The sequence below is a fragment of the Crotalus tigris genome, unplaced genomic scaffold (genome assembly GCF_016545835.1).
Source record: "Crotalus tigris isolate CLP2741 ecotype Arizona unplaced genomic scaffold, ASM1654583v1 scf7180000018838.1047803, whole genome shotgun sequence".
Lineage (NCBI taxonomy): Eukaryota > Metazoa > Chordata > Lepidosauria > Squamata > Viperidae > Crotalus > Crotalus tigris.
The window spans coordinates 552,089-576,268 of record NW_024097227.1 but is presented as its reverse complement, the minus strand read 5'-3'; the positions used below and the strand labels follow the sequence as shown (position 1 = coordinate 576,268).

Below are 24,180 nucleotides of genomic sequence, written 5' to 3'. Positions count from 1 at the left end.
ATGTGTGTGTGTGTGTTTATTTAGTATTTAAATTAGTTTTTAATTTCTAATTTAATTAGTATTAAATTATACTATTTAATTAGTATAATTAAAACTTTAATTATACTAATTAAACACACAGATAGTATTAATTAGTAATCTGGTAATATGGTTACTTTTGGAATTCATAATATGATATATGTATGGGCTATATATTTAATTCAGATTAAGAGATTATGATATTATATACTATTGCAATTATTAAGTGATTGTTTAGTATGTATACCTTTATATTTTCAGTTTTGAATCTGTTTTCTTTGGTTAAACTAAAACAAGAGTGTATTTAATTGTATAACTGTATTTGTATTAAAGACAGTTGGAAGTAATCCTTTTTTGTTATTTTTGGTGTTTGTTTTTTTTAATTTTACTTTTTAAACCTGTCCTTGCTATTCCATTCCCATCTTTCCTATTTGGTCATAATTTTGTATTTTATCTCTTTTTTATGAAATTTAATAAAATTCTTTAAAAAAATTGAAATCCCTTGAAAGTCCAACAATTTTACCACTAGCATCATCATCATCTTCAAACATTTTTATCTCAAGGATAATTAAGATAAGAAAGAGATGATTACTTATGCCAATATGATACAAAAGGTATGAAGAGAAAACAAATTAAAAATTGCATGATAAAATGAATGTAAATTTTGAAAGAAATGATAGTGGACTATGGAAAAAAATAGTAAAATTTACACCAAGCCACACAGGAGAGAAAATTGGTATAAAATGTTCTGTAAATGGTATATAATTCTTGCAATAATTACCAAAATAGATAGATCACACAATAAATATTAGAAATGTAACTTTTGCCATATATAGCATTCATGCAAAAAGATTCAAAAGTTTTGGGGGAAAAAACATACCAAAGCCTTTAGAAAATTCTGAAAATAAAATTTTAGTGGAAACCACAAATATTGATCCTAGAGAGCAAAATGAAAAAGTACCACAGCTTATTAAGGTATATGCCAAGAGTGATAAGAATCCAGCCCCCATTGCAAAAGAAAACAAACCTTGCTGACAATACAAGATTTGAAAGTCCAAAATCAAAGAAAATGTGACAATGGAAAGATTGATTGTATATATTCATAACAGAAATCTAACCACATTTAAGCAAGAATGGCGTCCTTATATATAATATATAACACAAGGCAAATTAAGATGGAATTTTTTGGAAAAAAAAGAAAACTAAACATAATTAAAAGAATCTAAATAAATAAGTAATAATTTCAGATGTTTAAAATAATTAAAAAATATGTACCCATTAATACTGATGGAAAAGAGAAAATAACAAAAGGGAGAGTGGCTGCTTAAATGCCTTTTCTTGCAAACACAGTTGTTTTTTATTTTTAAAATTGATTTTTAATTTTTGTTTTCATCGCTGTATTAAATCTCATTTTCTTGAATTCGCACTTGAAACATCACTTCAGTGTAATGTTTATGCAACTGTAATACTACTACTTTTCTTTAAAAAATGATAACATTTATAAGTTAGAGGTTATATTTATATGTATATATTCATATGTAAGTATTTTATTCCACCCCATTTTTATTTCTTTGTTTTCTTGTTGCTTTTCTTTTGTCCTTTGTGTTTTCTTAGAAATATTTTTTAAAATGGTTTGCCGCTATCTCTTTTCTAAGGCAAGAGTTACAGTTCCAAAGTTATTCAGTTAGCTTTGTGCCTAAAATGGAAGTAGAATTCAGAATCTCCTGATTTCTAGTCTGGTGCCTTAATGGTTCTAATGTACCAAAAAGGCTTGAATTAATAAAAATAAATTTAAAACATTTTCTCTAAATATTAAATGGTCAATATTTGAAAACCATCTTCATACTGTCTTTGTAAATCTAAAATAAATGAAAAGGAAACAAAATAATTTGTTAAGAAACAAACCTTGGCAGGTATCCATGAAGACTTTTCTGTATATTCTATGTTCTCATTAACAGGTATAAAATGTTGATATATGTTCTTTTGGGAGTTAACTGACTGAGGGTCTGAATTAGTAGCTTTAGGAACTTCTACAAGTGATGCCTGTAGTTTCTAAAATTAAATATAGTAAGAACAGTACAAAATAATAAAAAGAAACCATAAATTCAACTAACTTGAATTAATCTAATTTATAAGATAAAATTACTTTAGAGTATAAAAAATTCTGACAAAGAAAGTTAATCACTCAATTTTATGTTTTGTATTCTTTTCCAGCCAAACAGAATGTGGGAAAGAAATTACCTTAAGGGACTCTGGACTTTACCTGTCTATTAGTAGGCCTGTGTCTGAAAACTGAATGATCAGCACGATCATACTTTGAAAGCTGAACAGATCAAGACTAAATTTGATTTGGAGGGAAGAAGTCAGCAAAGTTATATTAAGTTTAAAAAATGAGCCAGACCAGGTAGCAGCCAAATCAGAAAAAAAAAATCCTAAATGCTCTCAGCCCCCCCCCCTCCTGGCCACATGATCTTGAACAATACTATTATGAAGGAGTTAGAAAGAATTCTAAAGCTGTGATCTGCATGCTCTCCTCACCTGATTTGCTTCTCTGGCTAGGTTTTCCTGAACATAAAAAAAAAGAAAAACAAATCAAGTAAAAGGATTTTTTCCATAAATGTAACGTGTTTTGATTAAGAAGTCATTTAACTTCAGAAGGGACCTTAACATCTACTCTCAGCTGAAAATTTAGCAAATGAAAATTGATAAATAAGCCATATTAACTTTCTAATTCAGTTGAATGGATACGCTTGTAACCATCAGCATACCTAATTGTGTAAAATTAGTAAAATTAAGCCAGCACAGAATTGGCTTGCCTTGACTCAATCATTGCTCCAAGTTATTGATTATATTGTATAATTTATTTAAAATAGTTGGTGAATGCTATCCACTTCAGATTTTTCCAAATTTGCTAACACTTTAAGTCTTAGCCTTTAATCTGTTTTTTATTCTTCTTCATATTTAAAATATATTTTAAAAATCATAAAAGTTGCTTCATGATTGACAAATAGGGCAAACCACTATACAAATTCTACTTTTACTATAATTTCAATGATATTAATTCACTGAAGATGCTACATTTATCTAAAATATAGCAAAGTTATTCCATAAAACATGCAGTGCTGAATACAGTATGTTTCATAATATATTTTAATAATGTTTGGTTTAGTAACCATGTTAAAAAGTACTGTTAAAACAACATGTTTTATCAATAAAGGAGAATATTTGTAGCTCAGGGTTGAAATAATGGGGGTCCTTGGTTGTCTCTGAACTTGGTTGTTTTCTTAAGATGTTTCATTACCCAAACTAGATAACATCATCAATGTATTGGTGATATTACCTAGTTTCAGTAATGAAACATCTTCAAGAAAACAACCAAGCTCAGACAGCACCGAAGACCCCTCAAACATGTTTTATTTTTTATTAAAAGTAATAAAATGTATTTACTTCTTAACATTTTCTTTCAGTTATGTAATGAGTTTATTAATTAATTTGTAATTAAAAATCAGATAAGGGTTTATTAAATGGATATTTTATACATATTACTGCTGGATGACATCTTTCATTCTAACATAATAAATTAGGATTTATATTTTAGTGTCTAGTCATATGGAAGAAGATTAATAATCCATTATTTGAACAGCAGTGTATCTTTACTGTAAGTTCAGAAGACATACCTTCTCATTAATTTCTCTTTTAAGTTGCTCCTGAAGAGAAAAAACTTCACTTTTCTTACAAGAAAGTTCATTTTTCTGAGAATAACAAATAAAGTTGGGACAGAACCTATGAAATACTCATCAGTTTTTTTAAAGCAGTAAAGAGTAAATATGTCAGAGAAAAAGAACTATTAAAAAGAAACAAAGTTTAACCAAAACTTTAATTTAACTGTAATTTTCACAGCAAAAATACATGATTTATTGTTGTCTTTTGCCAGGAAGTTTTTAAACTTGCAGTTTTGCTCTGAAATTTTTGAGAGTTCTTTCATCCAAGTAGTAAGCAGTATGGCCATGCAAATTCTTCAGAAAAAAAATGGGAAGTTAAAGCACCTACATCATCTGAAAATAACTTACAAGATATTCTTACCAAAGACTCTATTTCTGATGATAGTTCTTGCAGTTTTGTCTTATGAAACTCTAATTCTGTATCTTTCTCATCCACCGTTTTATCATATTGGTGCTGTACAGAACAGATATTTAGTAGTTAAAAATGGATTACATTCCATACTGATTATGTGCCATCAAATCATCATCAACTCTTAGAAACCTCATAAATTTTCTCCATGGTAACATGTGTTCCTAATGTGAGATATCATTAAGAACTGAACTAAAAATAATACTACATTTGGATATAATTATTAAGGGAGTGGGAAATGGCTGTATATTATTTCAATTAAGTACATTACATCATGAGCAAAAAACAATTTATCTTGACCAGCAACTTTTACTACGGAGATTATACCACTTTTGTTTTTCAGTGAAAAGTACTGTGAACTGAAATCAATCTGCCTCAAGCAGATGTCTCTTTTCAAGAAAAGTAATGTCTATTAATGTGCTGCACATGCATGTAAGACCCTTCTGTGGAGCAAAAGGAATGACAAGGCCATTCTTCTGCTCTATTCATCCTGAACAGTGCTCTTTTCATAAGGCCACTTTTATTAATCACTGATCAAAACATATTGGAAACAAAGGACTTCTTTCTGTAAGTTTTGTAAGTCATAGAATTTTCACTATTCAAATATAAGTCAGCTTGATTAAAAGTTTGATATCAGTTATACAGACTCTTTAGTAACTCAACTTGCTGACCACAAATTTCCTGTTTGTTTCCTCTTTAAGCTCATTTATAGTTTAGTTATTGTGGTTTGAAGGTGACACATTTAACATTTGTTGACGACATGTTTTCATAATGGAAACCACCAGCCTGTTGCATGTTTAAATTGGGCAAAGGTGTTCTTATGCCAGCAGAATACTTTCTTTGTGGACATTCTAGGTTGCAAGGAAAAGGAGCCTTCAGAGGTGAATATTCTGCTGCAATAACCTTACTGCAAATGTACCATCACATTTCTGGATAGTAGCTGTATGCCTTCATAGCTAAAACTGTTTAGGTGGCAGAGGCCACCTTACTGAAACTACATATTCCATCTCATGCCGGGACATGGGAATATCAAATATGTGGAAGACCAACTATCAGGTATCTGTACATAAGCAAAAATAAAGAAGAGCACTTTTGACTCACATTGGCAAATGAAATGAGAGAGCAGCTATACTAATGTCTTAGCATGAGCTGTGTGAATGCATGTATGATTATATTGATGTCGGTGTAGAGAAAAAAGAAAGACAGAGATCTGAAATATTTTCACCTCTCCCTATCTAATAAGAACAAGCCATATAGTTCTACTGGCTATATTACTTGACATTTAACTGCCCTGTAAACATACAATCTCAAGATTTGGAAATAAGACCCATATGTTTAATAGGAATATTTTCAAAGAATATGTGCATAGGAACAGCAGTTTGATAGAAAATGAGGTGGGAGAGATTGTGCCATACTAAAACAATGCTTCAATTTTCCAAATAGGAGGGCATATTTAAATTGTGGAAAATGTTGTAAAATAATACAAGGAGTCCCAGAATTATATATTCCTTTTCAAGATGATGGCTCAGAAAACATTCTAAGGTTCTCTTCCTACGGTCAGAGGAATGATTGAAGTAAGAAAAATGACTTCAAAATGCTTAATCCATTTGAGGTACAATTATTCATTAGTGCTAGTGTTTACTATTCAGATATAATCTTTCCCTCATTTTTCTGCAATAACAGTTTGCTTTATAGTAACTACTCACTGGTCCTTGCTTAAATTTCTTCTTTCCAGAAGCTGATATAAATGGCTTTTTCTAACAGAATTACAGACTCACAACAGGGAATTAAAAGTAAGTGAAAAAGATTTGCCTTAAACTCCCTGCCAGAAAGTAATGAGTGCATGTAATAGAAATGAAAAGTGAAGGAGATCTTAAATTTATAAGCCTCCTACAAGATATTGTTTTGCTTAACTTCTGAGAGAAAAGTCAAAATTCATTCTCCAGATTCAGCTTGCAAAGCCAGGTGTAGGGAGAGGTAGTGTACAAGTAGTCTTCAACTTACGACTAGAACTGACCCCTGAATTATGATTGTTGTGTTGTCTTTAAATGGGTCATCATGTGATCATGCCTAGTTTACAACCTTTTTAGTGCCACAGTCCTTCAGTGAGCATCATGGTTGTTAAGCAAGCTCACTGTACCTAAATAAATCAGAAGTAAATGTGGGTTTCTGGCAAAAAAAAGTCATGAATTGCAGTCACATAACCATGAAATGCTGCTAAAATATAAATGTGGACTGGCTGCCAAGTACCCAAAATGGGAGGGAGGGGCTGCCAGAACCTCAAAACTGTGTCATAAGTAATTGTGGGGAGGTTCATTATAATTTCAAATGATCACTATGTGACTGAGGACTACCTATAATATCCTGAGTCATTTGCCAGTGCTATTGTTCTAGAGAGTAAGGTAGAGAAGTGGGTTGCCTGCATTTCAGAGAGAATAAATCACTCCAACTCCATGAAAAAAAGCAAATGAAATGCAGAAGAAAAAAGACTTCCAGTTTCTTGATTGAAAGATATATACTGAAGTTACAAATGATCTTATTTAAGAAAACGAAAGACAGATAAAACAGACACTAAACAGCAACCAACAATTTATTTAGCAGATCAACAGAAATCAGGATCAGTTAAATTACTGATAAAAAAAAACTGGAATCATACAACTACAAAATTAGAAGGGACCTCAGTGGTTATAATCCAATTCTTTGCAATATTTGAGCATTTTATAATAAATATGAAGAGATTAGTTCTATAATTAATATCTATATTTTATATTAGTGGATATCTAAATAATGATTTGTCTGGCAATATCACTATTTACTTTATTTTTCCATTACATGCAGCAAAAGAACACTTAAAATTTCCAATTTTTGCAGTGTCATCCATCCACATGTACCTTTTATTGAACAAAACTTATTTTAAAGGTCAAAATATTTTGGACACATTGGAAATTCTAAAATCAGGTGACGGATAAACTATTTCTTTCTTATAAAATAACTGTTATGATGGCCACGGGACAAATCACTTATTTATTAGAAAGTGAAATAATTGTTAATGTTAATCTACTAATGTAGATTGGTTCCTACCAATTTCAGGGGCTCAAGGGAATTCTTATAAATACATAGGATGCTAGATATTGGTGATTTTTCTTCAAAATACCAGTTTTGAACTTGAATATTGTTAACATGTTTTTAAACAAATGAGATAGGGAGCCTGGTCCGCACCAGTAAAGGTTTATGGGACCACATGGTATTGGTCGGCATTGTATTAACTATCATTTATATGTAAATAAAAGACTATGTTTACCTTATGTTTTTCCATAAGTGCTACCATTTCAGTAATCTTGTGCTGACATCGAATATCCATTTCTTTCTGCATTGCCATTGCTTCATTTGTTAAAGAATTCATTGTTTCTATCTAGTAACAAGACAAAATATATGACTGAAAGTGATTAAATGAGAGGAAATGATTAAATGAATTTAATTAAGCTAGTATACATTGAATTAGCTATATTTTTAATATAATAATTTTCAGTAGTCATATATTCTGGATGCTCAGACAAAACCAATCAATATAAGGCAACCTTAGCTTCAAACAGGCATTTGGAATTTGAATCTATCCTAATTGTATTTGAAATGGAGTTACTACTATACATCCTTAGGAAGGAAACATAACTGAAATATCATTTATTATTCATTAAATTTTTATTCCCTATAAGGTAACTCTGGCCAGAGTCCCATTATTCCAACCATTGTGCCATTCCCATACATACATTTTTACTCATAAAAAACAGTTCTACAAGAATCTACGAACCAAGCCATTAAGGGCTTTAATAGTCAAAACCAATACTGAAGACACTTGGAGATATGATTTAATATGATAGTGTTTATTTTTCAGCACAAGAGTTGCTGTGTCCTGTACCAGTTGTAACTTATATTGAAATGTTCCCCTATGCAGAGTGCTCTACAAAGGTGATGAGGATATGAGTTACCATTACAAACTCCTGCTCCAGATAGGGCTGCAATGGACACACCAAGCAAAGCTGGAGAAAGATTCTCCTGATCATAGCCTCCACCTGCCCATCCACCAATAGCTGGGAGTCACATCACAAAGCTGCTGCTTCAGGAATGGCTCCCCATTCAGACTTAAAAATGGAACAAAGAACTACATGACTTCCAAACAAGTAACAATTTTGTATTGTTTGAGTTCAACCTCCACTTGTTTTATCTTCTCCAGATACTCACTGCCATCAGGGTACAGCCAATCAATACCTTGACAGCTTTTTAGTTCAACTTATAGATGTACAACTGAGTATCATTAATGTACTGGTGATATATCACCCCAAACTGAGATAATGTACTTATCCAGCAGTCTCATACTGATGTTAAACAACAGAGTTGAAAAAATAGATACTTGGGAGAGCCCATAAGGGACTGCCCAAGGAGTAGGCCACTCTTCCCCAATAACTATCTAATGCAGAAGCTAAATTACTTAAAATATGCCTCCATTCCCAACTTCTAGAGATATATCAGTAGGATACATGGCCAAAGAATCAAATGTCATCAACAAATTAAATATGACCTATAAATAGGTCCTACTCAGGCCCAATAAATGTCATCTATCAGAGCAACCAGTCTGCCTCAATCCCATTTTCGGGCCTGAATCCTAAAAATCCAGATAATTCATTTCCTCTGAACATTTTGTAGCTGAAAGTGTCTCAACAACCTTCTCAACAACCAGCCCTAAAGATGAAAGGCTGTGTACAAAGCAAAATTATCCAATGTAACTGCAAGAAAGGCCTCCATTCCAGATATAATAATGATACTTCTGTTCCATTTTATTAGTTTTTTCACTGATACTGCACTAACTTTTTTTTCCTGCTTTTCAATCTGTATCTTTGGTAAACACAAGGGAAAAATAAAAGGAATATTTATTATTTTCAGTAAGAAGTTTTTGTTCTTATTGTTGTTGAAATCAGATTATACAGATGCCTTTTACTTTCCTACTGAAGCCAGGCATCATTCTCTGGGAAGAAAGGGACACTCAACAATGCAACACAGAAATTCAAAAACATCCCAATGTATAACTACAACCAGTGTGGTGTAGTTGTTAAGGTAGGAATATACAGATTCAGATTTAAATCTATCTTTATCTACAGAAGATCACTTGTTGATTTTGGGCCAATCACTTACTTTCAACCCAATTTATCTCACTAGGTTGGTGATGTAGACAAAATTAGAAGGAAGTGTACTCTATCTTCTGGAGGAAAGGTGGGATATAAATACTTTTTTTCTATTTTTTTTCTCTTCTTGAAAATGGGAATGAGATTGGACAGAGAAGTATCTGCAAGGTTAATTTTGTTATCTTGCAATTGTGATCTGTTTGTAATATTACTCCCTTTTCATTTTATGAACTCATTATTTAATATAGTAATATTTTCTTTTGCCTTACACTAGACCTTATTATATTTTATCAGCAATATAAGCTGAAATTTGTACTGAAATTGTCAGATAGTTACCTTTGTTTCCAAAGAGAAGTCTAAAAGAGATTTATTTTGTCCTCTATCAAACTGTAGGTGTGAGGGGAAAGCATTTATTCTTGCTCTCATTATTAAAACTTTGACACTATACAGTGTTTTGATTAAAGTTTAAGACTACAACATCCTAGTTATGGCCATGAATCTATAGGGATAGAAGAGAGACAAAGATTAAAGCTAAGGTTGTTTGCTGTTGTTGGCTTAAAGTAGCATTCATTGTTTCTTTCTCTGGGATGAGTATCATTACATCCTCTCTCTATATACCATTTTGCATGAGTTTCTAAGAACTATCTCAGCTCCCGTCTTTTCCTAAACTTTTAGAAATTTGTTTCTAAAATTAATTCTAAAGATGAGATATAATGCTTCTTCTCTCATCCCATATCAATCTTCTACATCTTATTTCCTGAGAACATTTTGAAGACAAAGCAACATTAACAAATAGTGAACACAAACACAAACCATACAATGAAACACAAACCATACAATAAAATGCTGTATACAAGTATGGCAATGTAAATTGTGCAGTTCTATAAAATACCAAAAACATCAATTCTCACCTCCTTGAGAAGTCTTTTTTCATTTGCCTTAGCCATCTCAATTTCATTTTTATAGTTGTCACTTGTTTCTTTGTGTAACCTATTTATGTTTTCTAACTCTAATTGGAAATTATTCACCTTTGAACAACAAAAACGAAAACAGGTTTATTCCTATTCATAATAACCAAGGGATAGGTATCATTTACTTCCTATCAACTTTTCATACATTTCTATAATATGAATTCTGCTTCTGCATTTTCCTTGCAGCAAACTACAGAAGTGGTACATTCCTAATTGTTTAAGTTTTCTAGATTTTTGCAACCCAAACATGGTAATCTTAACCATTTCCAAATGGGATCCCAATAGTTAAGGAACTGAGATGGACATGAATTAATGGATTAATTAATTAATTATTTTTAAACTTTGTATCCCTGAGAAGGCCATAGTAGTAAAAAAGTAATTTATAATTTTTTTTGTTAAATGTCATCATGTATCATACCTTACAGATCTAATTCCTTAAATTTGTATTATTCTTACAATTTTTTTACTGATGCAAAAAATAAACATGCCTACCTTTCCTTCACTAATATTCAGTTGCTTGCTTTCTGTTCCAAGTTTTTTTTTCAAGCTTTTATTCTAGTAACAATTATTAATGAAAACGTTATTTATACATTTAATTATACACCAATATTTATATAATTATAGCTATAATAAACACCTCCTTAATCCTTAACTGAAATATGTATTTTCAAGTCTGCCCAATATCATGTGAGCCATGAAAAGGTGCAGTTTTTTTAAGAAGCAATCAGCAACCATAGGGAGGTGTTCCTGCTGTATCCTTGCTGTCTTCAGATCCTATTTTTCATTTGTTTATAGAAATCTTTTGGTTAATAATATGGAATCCAGATTAAATCTAGATCAAACATGTTGTCATTGCACTGTAGTAACATAATCATTATATATATGGCCTGAAATATCATTTTTCCCTAGAAGTGGAATAGTTGAAAATGCAAAGGGGAAAAAAGCATTCTTGCATGCATATATAGCACACATATTTTACAGATATTTAATACAAGTATCTACTTCTATTTTGTCTCTAAAAGGGGAAGGGACCTTTTTAGTTACCAGTTCCATACAAAGCCAGTTCCATACAAAGCCAGAATTTATTCAGAGTAAAGTTTAAGCTACTCGTGTGAACTGAGATAACATTTTGAATTACCATATTCCATTGACAATTTAGTAATTTTTCTACTTTTTATTTTTAAAATGTACATCCAGTTAAATTATAATATTTAGTCTACAAACTATTTGTATTTTGATTTGATAGAAACATTTACAGTCTTCAACTTTAATAGGGCAAATTTGAATGAAAAATTTAATAGATACTGTATATGCTACGTTTTATACATGAATTATGTTTATCAGTTCTTACTTCTTGCTGTAGTACTTCAATATTCTTGATTTTCATTTCAATCTGCTTCTTTAAAGTATTAACCTAAAAGTATTTAACACATATTTCAAATAGTAATAATATATCACATAATTATTCTAGATGTAATCCTTTTGTTTGGATAACTGATCTGAAATATTTCTTCTGATTATGGCTTATTCAAAACTTGCTATGATTGCAGCTCTGAAAATTGTTTTATCTTCAATATAAAAACCAAACCATTTGTTGAGATTAAATGCAATTTAAGCATGTGCCCAAATACTTATCTGAAACAAAGGAAGATATATGAGTTGTACACTGAATGCATACGCATTTATTACTTTTGATTACAAGTATTAAATGTATAGAAAAACAAAAGTTGCAATAAACATTCTCAGTGATTAATTAATAATACATTTCTGTTTGATTCAAAGATTGTTTCTGAATCCTGAAAAAAGTAAAAAAAAATGGATTAATATCAAAGTTCCTATAAAGCCTGATAGGTAGATTTTTACATTTTCATACCTTGTTTTCTAACGTTTTCAGTTGTTTTTCCTTTTTTGAAATTTCATTTTCAATATTTCTAACCTAGAAAGATATTATAAATGTTGACAAATATATTATAAAATTAACTACTATTTTCATTAAATTCTATTTTTAAACTATGAGAACCTTTTTTTAACAGATGTGGAGGTATATATATTTTTTTCTAATGGCATTTGAAGGAATAATACATTAATTGTTGGATAAACATTTGCTGCCCATTTGATTCATGAAACTTTAAGTAATAATATTTTTGGTAGTCTCTAAACTATGATGCTTTTTTAAAGTAAATTGTGATCAGAGTGCCACACTTATAATAGACTCTTCTTAATTAAATAAATATAAATATATAACAAATTCAAAATATGTTAATTTTCCATGTTGTTTCCCAGAAACTGCACTAAATATAACTGAACATAGAACCAGTGATTTGGGTTTTTGTTGTACTGATCATTCTTACACCAATTATACAGTCTTGACCCCATCTCTACATGTTTTTCCACACATACTTTTTAATATCCCAGTCCCACTACACCAGATTATTTTTATAATAATGAGGGTCTGGATGGGGGTTAACAGACTCAGGCTCAATCCTGACAAGACCGAGTGGCTTTGGATGTTGCCTCCCAAGGATCATGCCGACTGTCCAGTGTTGACTCTTGCGGGGGAAAATATACCCCCTTCAGAGCGGGTTCGCAACTTGGGTGTCCTCCTTGATCCACAGCTGAATTTGGAACATCATTTGACAGCTGTGGCTGGGAGGACCTTTGCACAAGTTCGTCTGTTGCACCAGTTGCAACCCTACCTGGACCGGGAGGCTCTCCTTACAGTCACTCATGCCCTTGTCACCTCACGTCTGGACTACTGCGCTCTACATGGGGCTACCCTTGAAAAGTATTCGGAGACTACAGTTGGTCCAGAATGCAGCCGCGCAAGTGATAGTGGGTGCTCCTCAATACACTCACGTAACACTTATCCTCTGTGAGCTGCACTGGTTGCCTATTGGTCTCCGGGTCCAATTCAAGGTGTTGGTTATTACCTTTAAAGCCCTATATGGCTCAGGGCCAGGCTATTTGCGAGACCGCCTACTACCTGATAGTTCCCTTCGTCCGGTTAGATCCCACAGGCTGGGCCTCCTTCAGGTCCTGTCGGCCAAGCAGTGCCATTTGGTGGGGCCGCGGAGGAGGGATTTCTCTGTGATGGCACCCACGTCTTGGAACCAGCTCCCCATGGAGATTAGGATCGCTCCTACCCTGTTGGTTTTCCGTAAGCTGCTTAAGACCTGGCTTTTCCAGCAGGCCTGGGGTTTATAAAATCTGACCCCTGGATGACTGTTCTTGTACTGTTTGTTTTGTTATGTTTAATGGTGTTTTTATTGTTAGCCGCCCAGAGTCCTCCGGGAGTGGGGCGGCTTATAAATTTTAAAAATAAATAAATAAATAAATAATTTTCATGATATATTCCTAATTCACATCAATATAATAAAGGGAATTGAAACTTGCCTTTCTGCACAGCAATCTTCATATCTTTACATAAGCATTCATTCTTTTCAAAGAATCACATACTACATACTATGTTTATCATAATTTGCATATATTAACATTTCTATGTTAAATTGTGATATCATACATTTTCTTCATTTTCATCAACTTTCTTTTTTGCTTCTTCATCCTTTTGTTTTAGTTTCTCCTTTACTTCCTCTAATTCATTGCTATGTAACAAAAAATAAATGCAATTACTTCCATGCATCTATAAAATATTTACAATGAAAACATTGCTAAATTCGTGTAGAAATGGAAATATTCATACTTATCTAATATTAGATTATGATATATTGTGTAATCATGCTTGCACAGATCTATATAGGATAATTTTCCTTTTGTTATCTGCCTCCTTATCTATTGCATTTTTGAAGTGAACAATCACTATTAGAGATGCCAGTAAAGACGCACTGCTATATCCAAATTGTGAAGATCTACCCTAATGAAAATTAGAGTTATAAGGAGCAACATCCATCAGGAATATTTACTCCCAAATAAGCTGTAACAGAGAAAGAACCTTCTGATTTAAGTGGTTAATCAAATAAAATACAATCTTCAGGAAAGTAACATTTAGTTCAATAGTTCAAATAAAGTGCTAGAAAAGCTTTTGGCAAGGGAATGATAAAGCATCCCGTATTCCTTTTGTCTGATATCTGGCAATATGTTAGTAAAACTAGGGCAGCAGCTCCCAACCTTTTCTATACCCCACACCCCTAGAACGCTTCTGATATATTCTTGCACCCCTTACAAAAGTTCGAAATAACAAATTATGCATATACACTATAATTTTGAAACTTCTAAACCCACATTTTCACACTCCCTGGAATATCGTTTCGCATCCCAGGGGGTGCGAGTACCCCCAGTTGGGAACCCCTGAACTAGAGTTAGAAAGGACCATAACAAATATAATGGGTTAGGGTTCCAGGCTTCCAAGTTTCCAGGAATTCTCTGGCATTTTTGGATTTTGATTTGTCTAGGAAGGTCACAGTTCTCTAGTTGAAACTATGGTTAAATGTGTCCATGTGTTGTGAATTTAAAGAGTTTTCATCATGTTTTCCGACTCCTAGTTGGTGTTCATGAAAATTCCTTAATTTCACAATACATGGACAGACTTAATCATAGTTTAAACACAGCTTCAACTGGGAAACTGTGACCATTCTAAACCAAGCCAAAACCAGAAATTGCTGAAAGCCTGACAGACAAATCAGCCATCAACAAGACAAAGTCATAAACAACATCTACATATCATTCAAAAGAGACAATGAACAAGCCAAAAAAGGGAACAAAAGACCAAAAAGCCTCCTCATCAGAAATCAAAACCCAAATGAGCAGATATTAACAACAAGAGTAATTTTAGACTAACAATCATGAAGCAAACAATACCATGATCGAGATACTGCCAAATAAGCTAACAGTAAACAATCCATCCAACACACCACCAAGACCCCTCCCACCAACACAGACGGGGCAAGCCACTAGAATAGAAAATGAAAGTAAATCCCACTCCTACTAGCATGGAAGGTGTTACCTAGTTTGGATAATGAAACATCTGTAAGAAAACAATGAAGCTCAGTGAGCATCAATAACCCTTCACTTACTTCTCTGCTAACTTCCCCGTTAACTTTGCTTGTTGGAAGCTGGTAGAGGTTACAAATGTAATCACATGACCATGAGTCACCAAGTGTCTGGATCATGAGAGTGATCGCAGAGATGGTCAGAATTTTGAGGACGGATTATAAGTACTACTCCTTCAGCACTATCATAATTTTGAGTGTTTGCTGAACAAGTGATTGTTAATCAAAGTCTATCAGTGTAGCCAAATAATGCACACAATATACAGTACAAATATGAATTGGGAGTAGTGGTAATACAACTTTTTGTTTCTCTAAAATACGTGGCAACTTAGAATAGGGCAATGATTCTTCAATCTATATCAACAGAATTCAGCTATTTCTCACAATAGCTTTCTCACAATTAAACATGAGCCAATCAATTAAACATCATCAGTTAAACATGAGTCAGCAGTGTGTGGCAGCAGCCCAAAAAGCTAATACAATCTTTTGTTGTATAAATAAAGGCATAGAATCAAAATCACATGAAGTATTAGTACCATTTTATAAATCCTTAGTAATACCACACTTCGAATACTGCAACCAGTTTTGGTCACCACATTACAAAAAAAATGTTGAGAATTTGAAAAAAATGCAAAGAGCAACTAAGATGATTAAGGGCCTATGAAAAACAGTTGCAGGAATTGGGTATGGCCAGTCTAGAAATAGAAGGACTAGGGGTGACATGATAGCAGTATTCCAATATTTGAGGGGCTGCCACAAAGAAGAGGTGGTCAACTTATTTTCCAAAGCACCAAAGGCAAGACAAGAAACATTGGATGGAAACTAATCAAGGAGAGAAGCAACCTGGAATTAAGGAGAAACTTCCTAACAGTGAGGACAATTAACTAGTGGAAAGCTTGCCTTCAGAAGTCGTGGGTGCTTCATCACTGAAGTTTTTAAAGAAAAGACTGGACAGTCATTTGTCTGAAATGGTATGGAGTCTCCTGCTTGAGCAGGAGGTTCCTTCCAGCTCTATTCCGATTAATTAACCATTTATGCAAGATAGATTCAAAGAAGCAATTGTAAACCCTCTGCCACCCTTTCTCTTTTTACCCTTGTCACAGGTAAGAGGGAGAACCAGTTATTAATCACTCTCCTGAAGAAGTGGCAGGATGGGTTGAGAGTTTAAGGATTAATGTTTTTATTACTTATTTGCTCTTAATTTTTATTATGTACTCCATCCTTGTACCACATTCAACAGAAGTATGCCTCCCACAAGAGTCCAAATTATTAAAGGTTGGAATTGGAATTTCTCATAGGACTATAAACCTTTAGGGAGATCAGTCCTATTAGAGAAATAGAAGACAGATATAGAAGACAAGCCTCCTTCACAACAAAATTTGCCTAAGTGATTGGAAGAGCTGTTTTGAAATACAAAGTAAGGAATCTGAACCATAGAGCTATCAAAGCTCTTCTGTTTCTAGATCTTCCTTTCTTTTCTTCCTTTTTAAATTAATCTCCTTCATAACTTGTTTTGAACAGGCAAATTGACTCTTCTCTACCAACTTCACTAGGCCACATTTGTGTGTATATATTATGCACTTTCAATACAAAAAAACCTGAACAATCAGGAATATGGTGTTTCTTTATTAATCTATGTTTAGGAGTGTGTCATCTATGTGTTTCACTTTGAGAGCGGGGAACTAAATTTCATTTTTGATGTGTGCCGTTGTGCCCACAGGAAAAAAAATGACAATAAAAGTTATCTTATCTTATCTTATCTTATCTATGTAAGAAATACATACATATCTGAATAATGGCCATCTTTAGATTGGGAACCAGTTTCCCAGTTTAATACTCAACCAACCTATATAAAATTGATATGTCACTCCAATATATAACATAAGACTGTAACATCTATCCTGTTTTGCATTGGACAATAAAAGGTGTTTTACTTCTAAAGCTATACATATACATACATATACACACATATACACAAAGAGACACACACACGCGCACATATACATACATACATACATACATACATACATTTACTTTAGCAAAAGGCATTAGTATGTACTGTAAGAATAGAAGTATGAAATTAGAATCTATTCTCAAAAAGAACAACATTATATAGTAACTTGAAACTTAACTTTTACTGAACGTACCACAGTAAACATTCTTATTCTGGCTTACCTTAATAGGAGGTTTGTTTGTTTTAAAATGTTAATTTGATTTTTGGCTTCTTCATCTGTATTTTTAACATTCTGAACAAAAAGACAAGCAACTAAATGTAGAAAATGCAAAACTGTTATAAATTAAGTATATATATACTATAACTATTGAGTGGTCACTTATAGAAGTTTCATGATCCAGGTTAAAGCATCAGACTAGAACTTGGGAGACCATGAGTTCTACTCCTTGGGCACAAAAATCAGGTGGGTAACCTTGAGCCAATTATTTTCTCTCAGCCCTAGGAAGAAAGCAATGACAAACCACTTTAAATTATTTTTCTTGCCAAGAAAATTGTACAGACTCATCAAAGCAGTCTCTAAAAATTGATTGAATGGAAGAAAAAAAATAGAAAGTTCACCCAGAGCACCTCCCAGTCTTTTTTTTTTTTATAAAAACAGTTATTTAAGTTCCATTCTTATCCATATTTAGGAAATAGTGAAGGCACAGTAAGATGCATTGGAAGCACACAATTATAATTTAGTTCTGAAATTAAAAGCAATTACTGATACAAAAACAATCTATAGGTAGACGGTTTAGTTAAAAAAGTATAGTCAGGAACTTGCCTTAATATTATCTTTACATTGTTGAAGTTCATCGTCCACCATCTTTTTCTCTGTTATAATTTGTTCTTTCTCAAGTAAAAGTTTGTTCCACTCCATATTTAACTCTTTATTCTTTAGGCTGTTAAAATAATAATACTAGAAACAATTATTTATATTTTCATTTTTTTTGTAAAACTACTCTGAAATAACATTATGGGACAAGATGTACCAAGTAGACCTAACATTATATAAGACCAGCTAAGGAACTCTGATCCCAATAGCAATTTAATGGCACTTAGCATAAAAACCACTACAAATACTTTTCTATAAATTGATAAGTTTCATACTAAGACCACATCTATGTGTACTTCTGAAAGAAATTATTCATCAAACAATGCCATTTTAAAATTGTATGAGTAATAATAGCAAATTTTATTATGGTCACTGACCAATTTAGAAACAAAAAGCAGGCGCATTCTGAGATTGCAACTAAAAACCACTGTAAAACTGATATTGTTGAAGTATGGCATGCTTTACAAATCGCAAAAAACAAAACTGACCTTAGACATGTTCAGTGAAATAAAATCACAATGATCAAGCAGTAGCAATTCTAAATAGAATTAATCTGGCTGACCTCAAAATATAACTAGAGAATAAGCTATCAGCTGCAACCAAACACATTTATAATAAGAGCAATATAAAAAAATGTAGATTAATATTTCAGGAACTCCTTCACTATAGAACCTACAGTATCTTTCTTTAGATAGGAATCCCACAATTTCCCTTCAACAACAGCTTTGGAAGGGCATAAATCTTATCAGGGTTTAGGGCTCTTCTGAAATTTTAAAACCTTTAAGACTGATTCTACAAAAACAAATTAAATAAATATCTATCTTTCTGAGATTGGAAAATCTGGACCTTTATAAAAGGGCACTGGATTTTGGTTTTCGCAAAGTACTATATCATGTAAATATATTATGGAACTCAAAGGGCAATTATTTAAAATCCATCCCAGTATTAATCGTATCAGCATTTTTGAAAAGGCATCTGAGAAAAATGGAAATGCTAGTAATTGTGTGCATTACATTCTTGCATGTTTTCTCATCATTTGAGATATATTATTTTAGTTCAGCATTATGAAAATGTTAGTAATGAAATGCTAAAAAGTTGTAAAAAAAACAAATTCAGTAACTGTTTTCAAAATACAAATTTACTTACATCCAGAAACCACAGCACTATTGGAATTTTAAAAAGTAGTAATAATTTTTATATTCTGGCTTTACTCTTAGTAAATTATTTAACTACCTTCCAAATAATAGCCATGTACAATTATTTTAATAAAAACAATCTTGTAAAATATTATGGGTAGATTCTCCTTCATGTAACAAAATAATATATATTATTTAAGATATTCATATCCTGCATATTGAAAGCATGATCGCCCAGCAGTTAAACAATTAAAGCTGACAATCCAGGTTTGAAACCTAAGCACTGCACGATGGGGTGAGCTCCGGTTATTTGCCCCAGCTCCTGTCCATCCAACAGTTTGAAAACGTGCAAATACGAGTAGATAACTAGGTACCAATTTGGTCAGCATTCCGTGAGCCTTGGCATATAGTCATTGCATTTCCATTTTGTTATGATGGCCACATGATCATGGAAATGTCTTCAGACAATGCTGGCTCCCTTAGCTAAGAAACAGAGATGAGCCTCGCCTCCTGACTATACAAGAGAAATCTCTACACATTATGTTAGTTTATGTTATTGTAATAATAATAGGGGAAACCTTTACCTTATCTTATATCTGGCATGTCCTTTATATATTTTAATGTAAACCAATCATAAAAGTCTTTCATAACTAATAGCATGTTAACCATATATTAATATAACTACGTACATTTCTTTTTCAAGCTCTGCTTTCAGTGTTGCAAGCTGTTGAAAGCAATTTTGTTTATTTTCGAATTCATCGGACAATTGCATTTCCAAATGATGTATTTCTTTCTGCAGGAAACAATGGGTGAATGTACTTTTACAACATACCATTTACAATAACATCATTAGCATACTAAACAATATAACTTTGGAATTTTCTGGTTTAAAAAAGCCCATTGAATAAAACATGTTTGCCTTTATGACCACATGGTTCACTAAAGAACTGATTCACTTAGCAACTGCAGTGACTTGCTTAACAATCATAATAAAACCTGACTAAAATCAAGTCTGATCAGAACCACTGACTTATAGCTAAAATTCCAGTCCCAAATGTGGTCGTTATGTGTTCTAACTGTTCATATTACAAACATAAATGAAATAAGTCTTTAAATTGCCATAAATAGCCACATACAGACACTCCTCACTTAACAACCACAATGCCCCGGCTAGGTGACATACTCAATAAGCAAGACATCATGTCACTGCTAATGACTTCATTCTACTTGCAGTTGTTAAGTGAGATATCATGTTATTGTGATTTGTGGTTTTAATTCTGCCTTTTCCATTTGCTCTGCTTGTTGGAGGCTGATAGTGAAGTGCACAAATTGCAATCATGTGACTGGGGACACTGTAATGATCTTAAATACCTGTCAATTATGAAGTACCCAAATCTTGATCTTGTGACCATGGGAATGCTGCAATGGTTGTAGGTGTGAGAACTGGTCATAAAATTATCTTTTCATCACTGCTATAACCTCAGATGGTTACTAAGGGCTGTCAGAAAGCAAGGACTGCCTGAACACAAGTACTTTATATTTCCTAATAACAATTAACTGCAATTAATTTAGCTATTAAAGCTCTGGAGATGATATGTGTGTCACTAGCTGCTTCCAGATAGATAGTTCCTATATGGAATTGTGCAGTAATTTTTTTCTTTCTGATATATTATTATGAACAGTAATTGGTCATATATGGAAGAACTGTACATTAAAAATTCTGCATACCTTGCCACCTCTAAAACTCTGACAATGACATAAAAGTAATAAAGAAATACCCACTGAGTATATGCAGATAGTCATAAAGAGAGAAATATGCAGCTTCAATTTGAGGCTTACTGCTATTCAAGAGGTTGATGAAGGGTCCAGCATACAATTATTTTAAAGAGGAAGATATTTCAAGATACATTTTTGTAATAATTATATGTAAATATCAAAATCTATCAGAACTTACAATACCTCTCTTGTCTGAAGAGTGTTCTTTAACTCTCTTTCTCTTTCTTGTAATTTCTCAATGGTCTTCTCAAGAATTTGTTTTCCATGTAAAAATTCTTGGACCTGTTCCTATTCAAAAATTAAAGTAAATTAAAAATTGGCACAAAGTGAACAAAGTGATATTTTACTACTGTGACAACCATTCTATTTGTTTATACTGTTTATCTTCTCTTCAGTCTGTTGTTCTTCTTGATCCTCAGTTTTCTTCTGATTTATGTAAAAAATATTTTCCCTTTTCCATATTGTCAGTCCCTTTTCTGGGTTTTCCATTGATTGTATTTGTTGATCAGTTGAATACTCTGTCACAGAATTTAATTGGTCCACTTTTTCTGTCATATTCTGTGTAATTGGTTTTTTAGTTGTAATCAAAATTTGAGTTTGTGTATCTGACATCCCATTCTTTTATGCACCTCTTATTTCATCAGTAGCTTTAGGAATAGTTTGGTGAATTGCTTTCAGCATAAAGAGAATCTGTTCCTGATCTTCCTCCATATTCTCTTAGTAATGTAATAAGTTAAAAGCTTCGCACTCAGAGAATGTAAAAAAAAAGTTTTTCAGTAAATATAGAACACAGCTGGACTTCACAGCTCTATATCTCAAGGTTATAAGTCTTATCTATTTGTCTAGGCCAGGGCTTTTCAACCAGTGGTACGCGTATCACTTGTGGTACTTTGCCACATGGCAAGTGGTACATGATTGCTAGCCAGGTGTAGCAGGGGAGCGGAATGAGCCCAAGTGAGCCAAGCCTGAGGGAGAGGCAGCTGCAGCTGCAGGACTGTCTGGGCTTGGCAGAAACCCCAGGAGCCAGCAGGGCTCCAGCTGATTGACTCCAGCTGATTGGCACTTCCAGAAGCAGCTCAGAGCTGGAGGTGAACTGAAGAAAAAGGGGGGGAGAGGAGAGGCTATAAAAGAATGTGGTTTGGGTGGGGGAAGGGGAAAAAAGACAACAGGAAAGATTTAATCTCTTTAAACGAATGTAATTAGTTTTACCCTCTTTAATTGAGTCTGTCTGTGGCTTTTAGAAAGTTTTCTTTGAAGGTAAACTGCCTTAATTTAGAGCTAAAGCTTTTCACAATTGCCGGAGCCTTTCAGTCTAGAATTGCAACATTGTGACCCGTGACACACCTGAGGCAGCTTAAAGAGAAAAAAAATGGAGTTTGTTTCTTTATTTTCTTGCTTTGCACTTGATTCCTGTGTCTTTAAGGGTACAGGGAAGGGATTGGGGGGGTGCATTCTTACTACACTGTGGAAGAAGGGCCAACCAGCTAGCTCAGGAGTTTACCAACTTAGCAACTTTAAGACCTGTGGATTCAACTCCCAGAATTCCTCAACCAGTCACGAGGGCCGAGGAATTCTGGGAGTTGAAGTCCACATCTTAAAAGTGCCAAGTTTGAAGACCCCTGAACTAGCTAGTAGTGGTGCATACTAATAAACATGGATAAATTCATCATACATTTGTCAGTGCAAAGGGAAAGTGATTCAGCAAAGGAACAGCCACTGAAGAAATTAAAACTGGTACTTTTTTACTTTTTTCTACAGTTAGTAATATTTTATTAGATTATAGAATAAAATACAAAAATACAAAAGCAAATAGTAGGACATAGTGGGGAGGGGAAATGGGGAAAAGTGAGGAGGAGCAGGGAAAAAGAACATACTTCCGCTGTTGCAGTAGAAGGAAGCATTAACATTGAACCTCAACTTTTTACTTTTCCATATTATAAACTAGCCATTTCTATAACAAATGAATCTAATCAGTAACCACCCCTTTTTTAATCATCAAGTTTTTGACACCTTGCTAAGCACTGGTGGTACTCAAATATTGTCATGTCCTAAAAGTGGTACAATCTGTGAAAAGGTAGAAAAGCCCTGGTCTAGGCTGCCAGCCAAGTCTCTTTTGAGCAATAACAGGTTGTAATATCAGGTGTGAACTTAAATGGACTCCAGAAGATGGTAGAGGACAGGAAGACCTGGAGGAACGTTGTCCATGGGGTCGTGATGGGTCGGACACGATTTTGCAATTAACAACAATAACAACAACAATATCAGGTTTAGCCACAGGATGTGGCCCCTATATTTAAAATTTTCCTTTAGGTTGGAGATTTTTATAATCTTTTCAGTTTTACTTCTTCTTTATGAGTAAAAACCCAGATCTTCAGTAAAAGTAGAAAGTCTTTTAGTCCACAAACTTTAAGAAGTAAAATTCCAATTAGGGTCAAGTTATTCTTGCAATGTTTTAAACTCCCCTGGATAGTCAATCACTGCTGTTCTTAGAGGGAGGGGTAAAATCTCCCTTCCCTCTCCACAGGGGGGAAAGTACTTAAGCAGCTTATGCAGGAAAAAAGATAATTAGGATTTAAGAGAGGTAGATCTCATACAATCTCTTCCACGCTGCTTTAAAGTTGCCTGATGGTAAGTGTGACTTCGGCTGTCTGCAACCTAGTGACGAGCCATATTTCTATGGCCGGTCTTTCGTCCACCGGTTTGGAGGGCTGCCCCAGATCAAACAGAAGGGCTACCGCCCTTCCGGGGTCAAGCAGGAATCCCCTCCTTGCTGGTCGCCCCTACAGGACAACTTTTGACCCTTTCCAGGGTCCCCCAGTGATGCGAAACTGGATGTAGAAGACAGAGCTTGCCTTCCAGATGTCCATGGCGGCCGCCTCAGCAAACGGGAAGTCCCCCTTCAATATGATGCTAGTCAAAGTTTATGCTCCGATTATTGATGCAGAAAAGGGTGATAAATTTATGGTCAAATTGAAATTCAAAAAATGTGCAAGCATGTTTGTAATGGAGACTGGAATGTTCAAGTTGGAAATATTGAGGAAAATATAATTGGAATGTATGGTCTAAGGAACTGAAATAAAGCAGGAGAGCAATTTATTATTTTCTACCAATCCAATAATCTTGAAATCACCAAAATA

General features: G+C 33.4%; 1 protein-coding gene across 1 annotated transcript in view; it reads right to left on the bottom strand.

Moving 5' to 3' along the window:
* Positions 1–24,180, bottom strand: part of SYCP1 (synaptonemal complex protein 1) — a 67,128-nt gene that overhangs the window by 7,638 nt on the left and 35,310 nt on the right. The window contains exons 17-30 of the mRNA XM_039356906.1: positions 21,227–21,331; positions 19,957–20,060; positions 18,081–18,198; positions 17,479–17,549; positions 13,818–13,899; positions 12,171–12,233; positions 11,649–11,711; positions 10,790–10,852; positions 10,238–10,354; positions 7,451–7,561; positions 4,102–4,194; positions 3,696–3,770; positions 2,557–2,583; positions 1,924–2,070 (exon numbers count right to left, since the gene is read on the bottom strand). Coding sequence (XP_039212840.1) covers positions 1,924–2,070; positions 2,557–2,583; positions 3,696–3,770; positions 4,102–4,194; positions 7,451–7,561; positions 10,238–10,354; positions 10,790–10,852; positions 11,649–11,711; positions 12,171–12,233; positions 13,818–13,899; positions 17,479–17,549; positions 18,081–18,198; positions 19,957–20,060; positions 21,227–21,331 — 1,239 coding nt within the window. The remainder of the gene's footprint in view (positions 1–1,923; positions 2,071–2,556; positions 2,584–3,695; positions 3,771–4,101; positions 4,195–7,450; positions 7,562–10,237; positions 10,355–10,789; positions 10,853–11,648; positions 11,712–12,170; positions 12,234–13,817; positions 13,900–17,478; positions 17,550–18,080; positions 18,199–19,956; positions 20,061–21,226; positions 21,332–24,180) is intronic.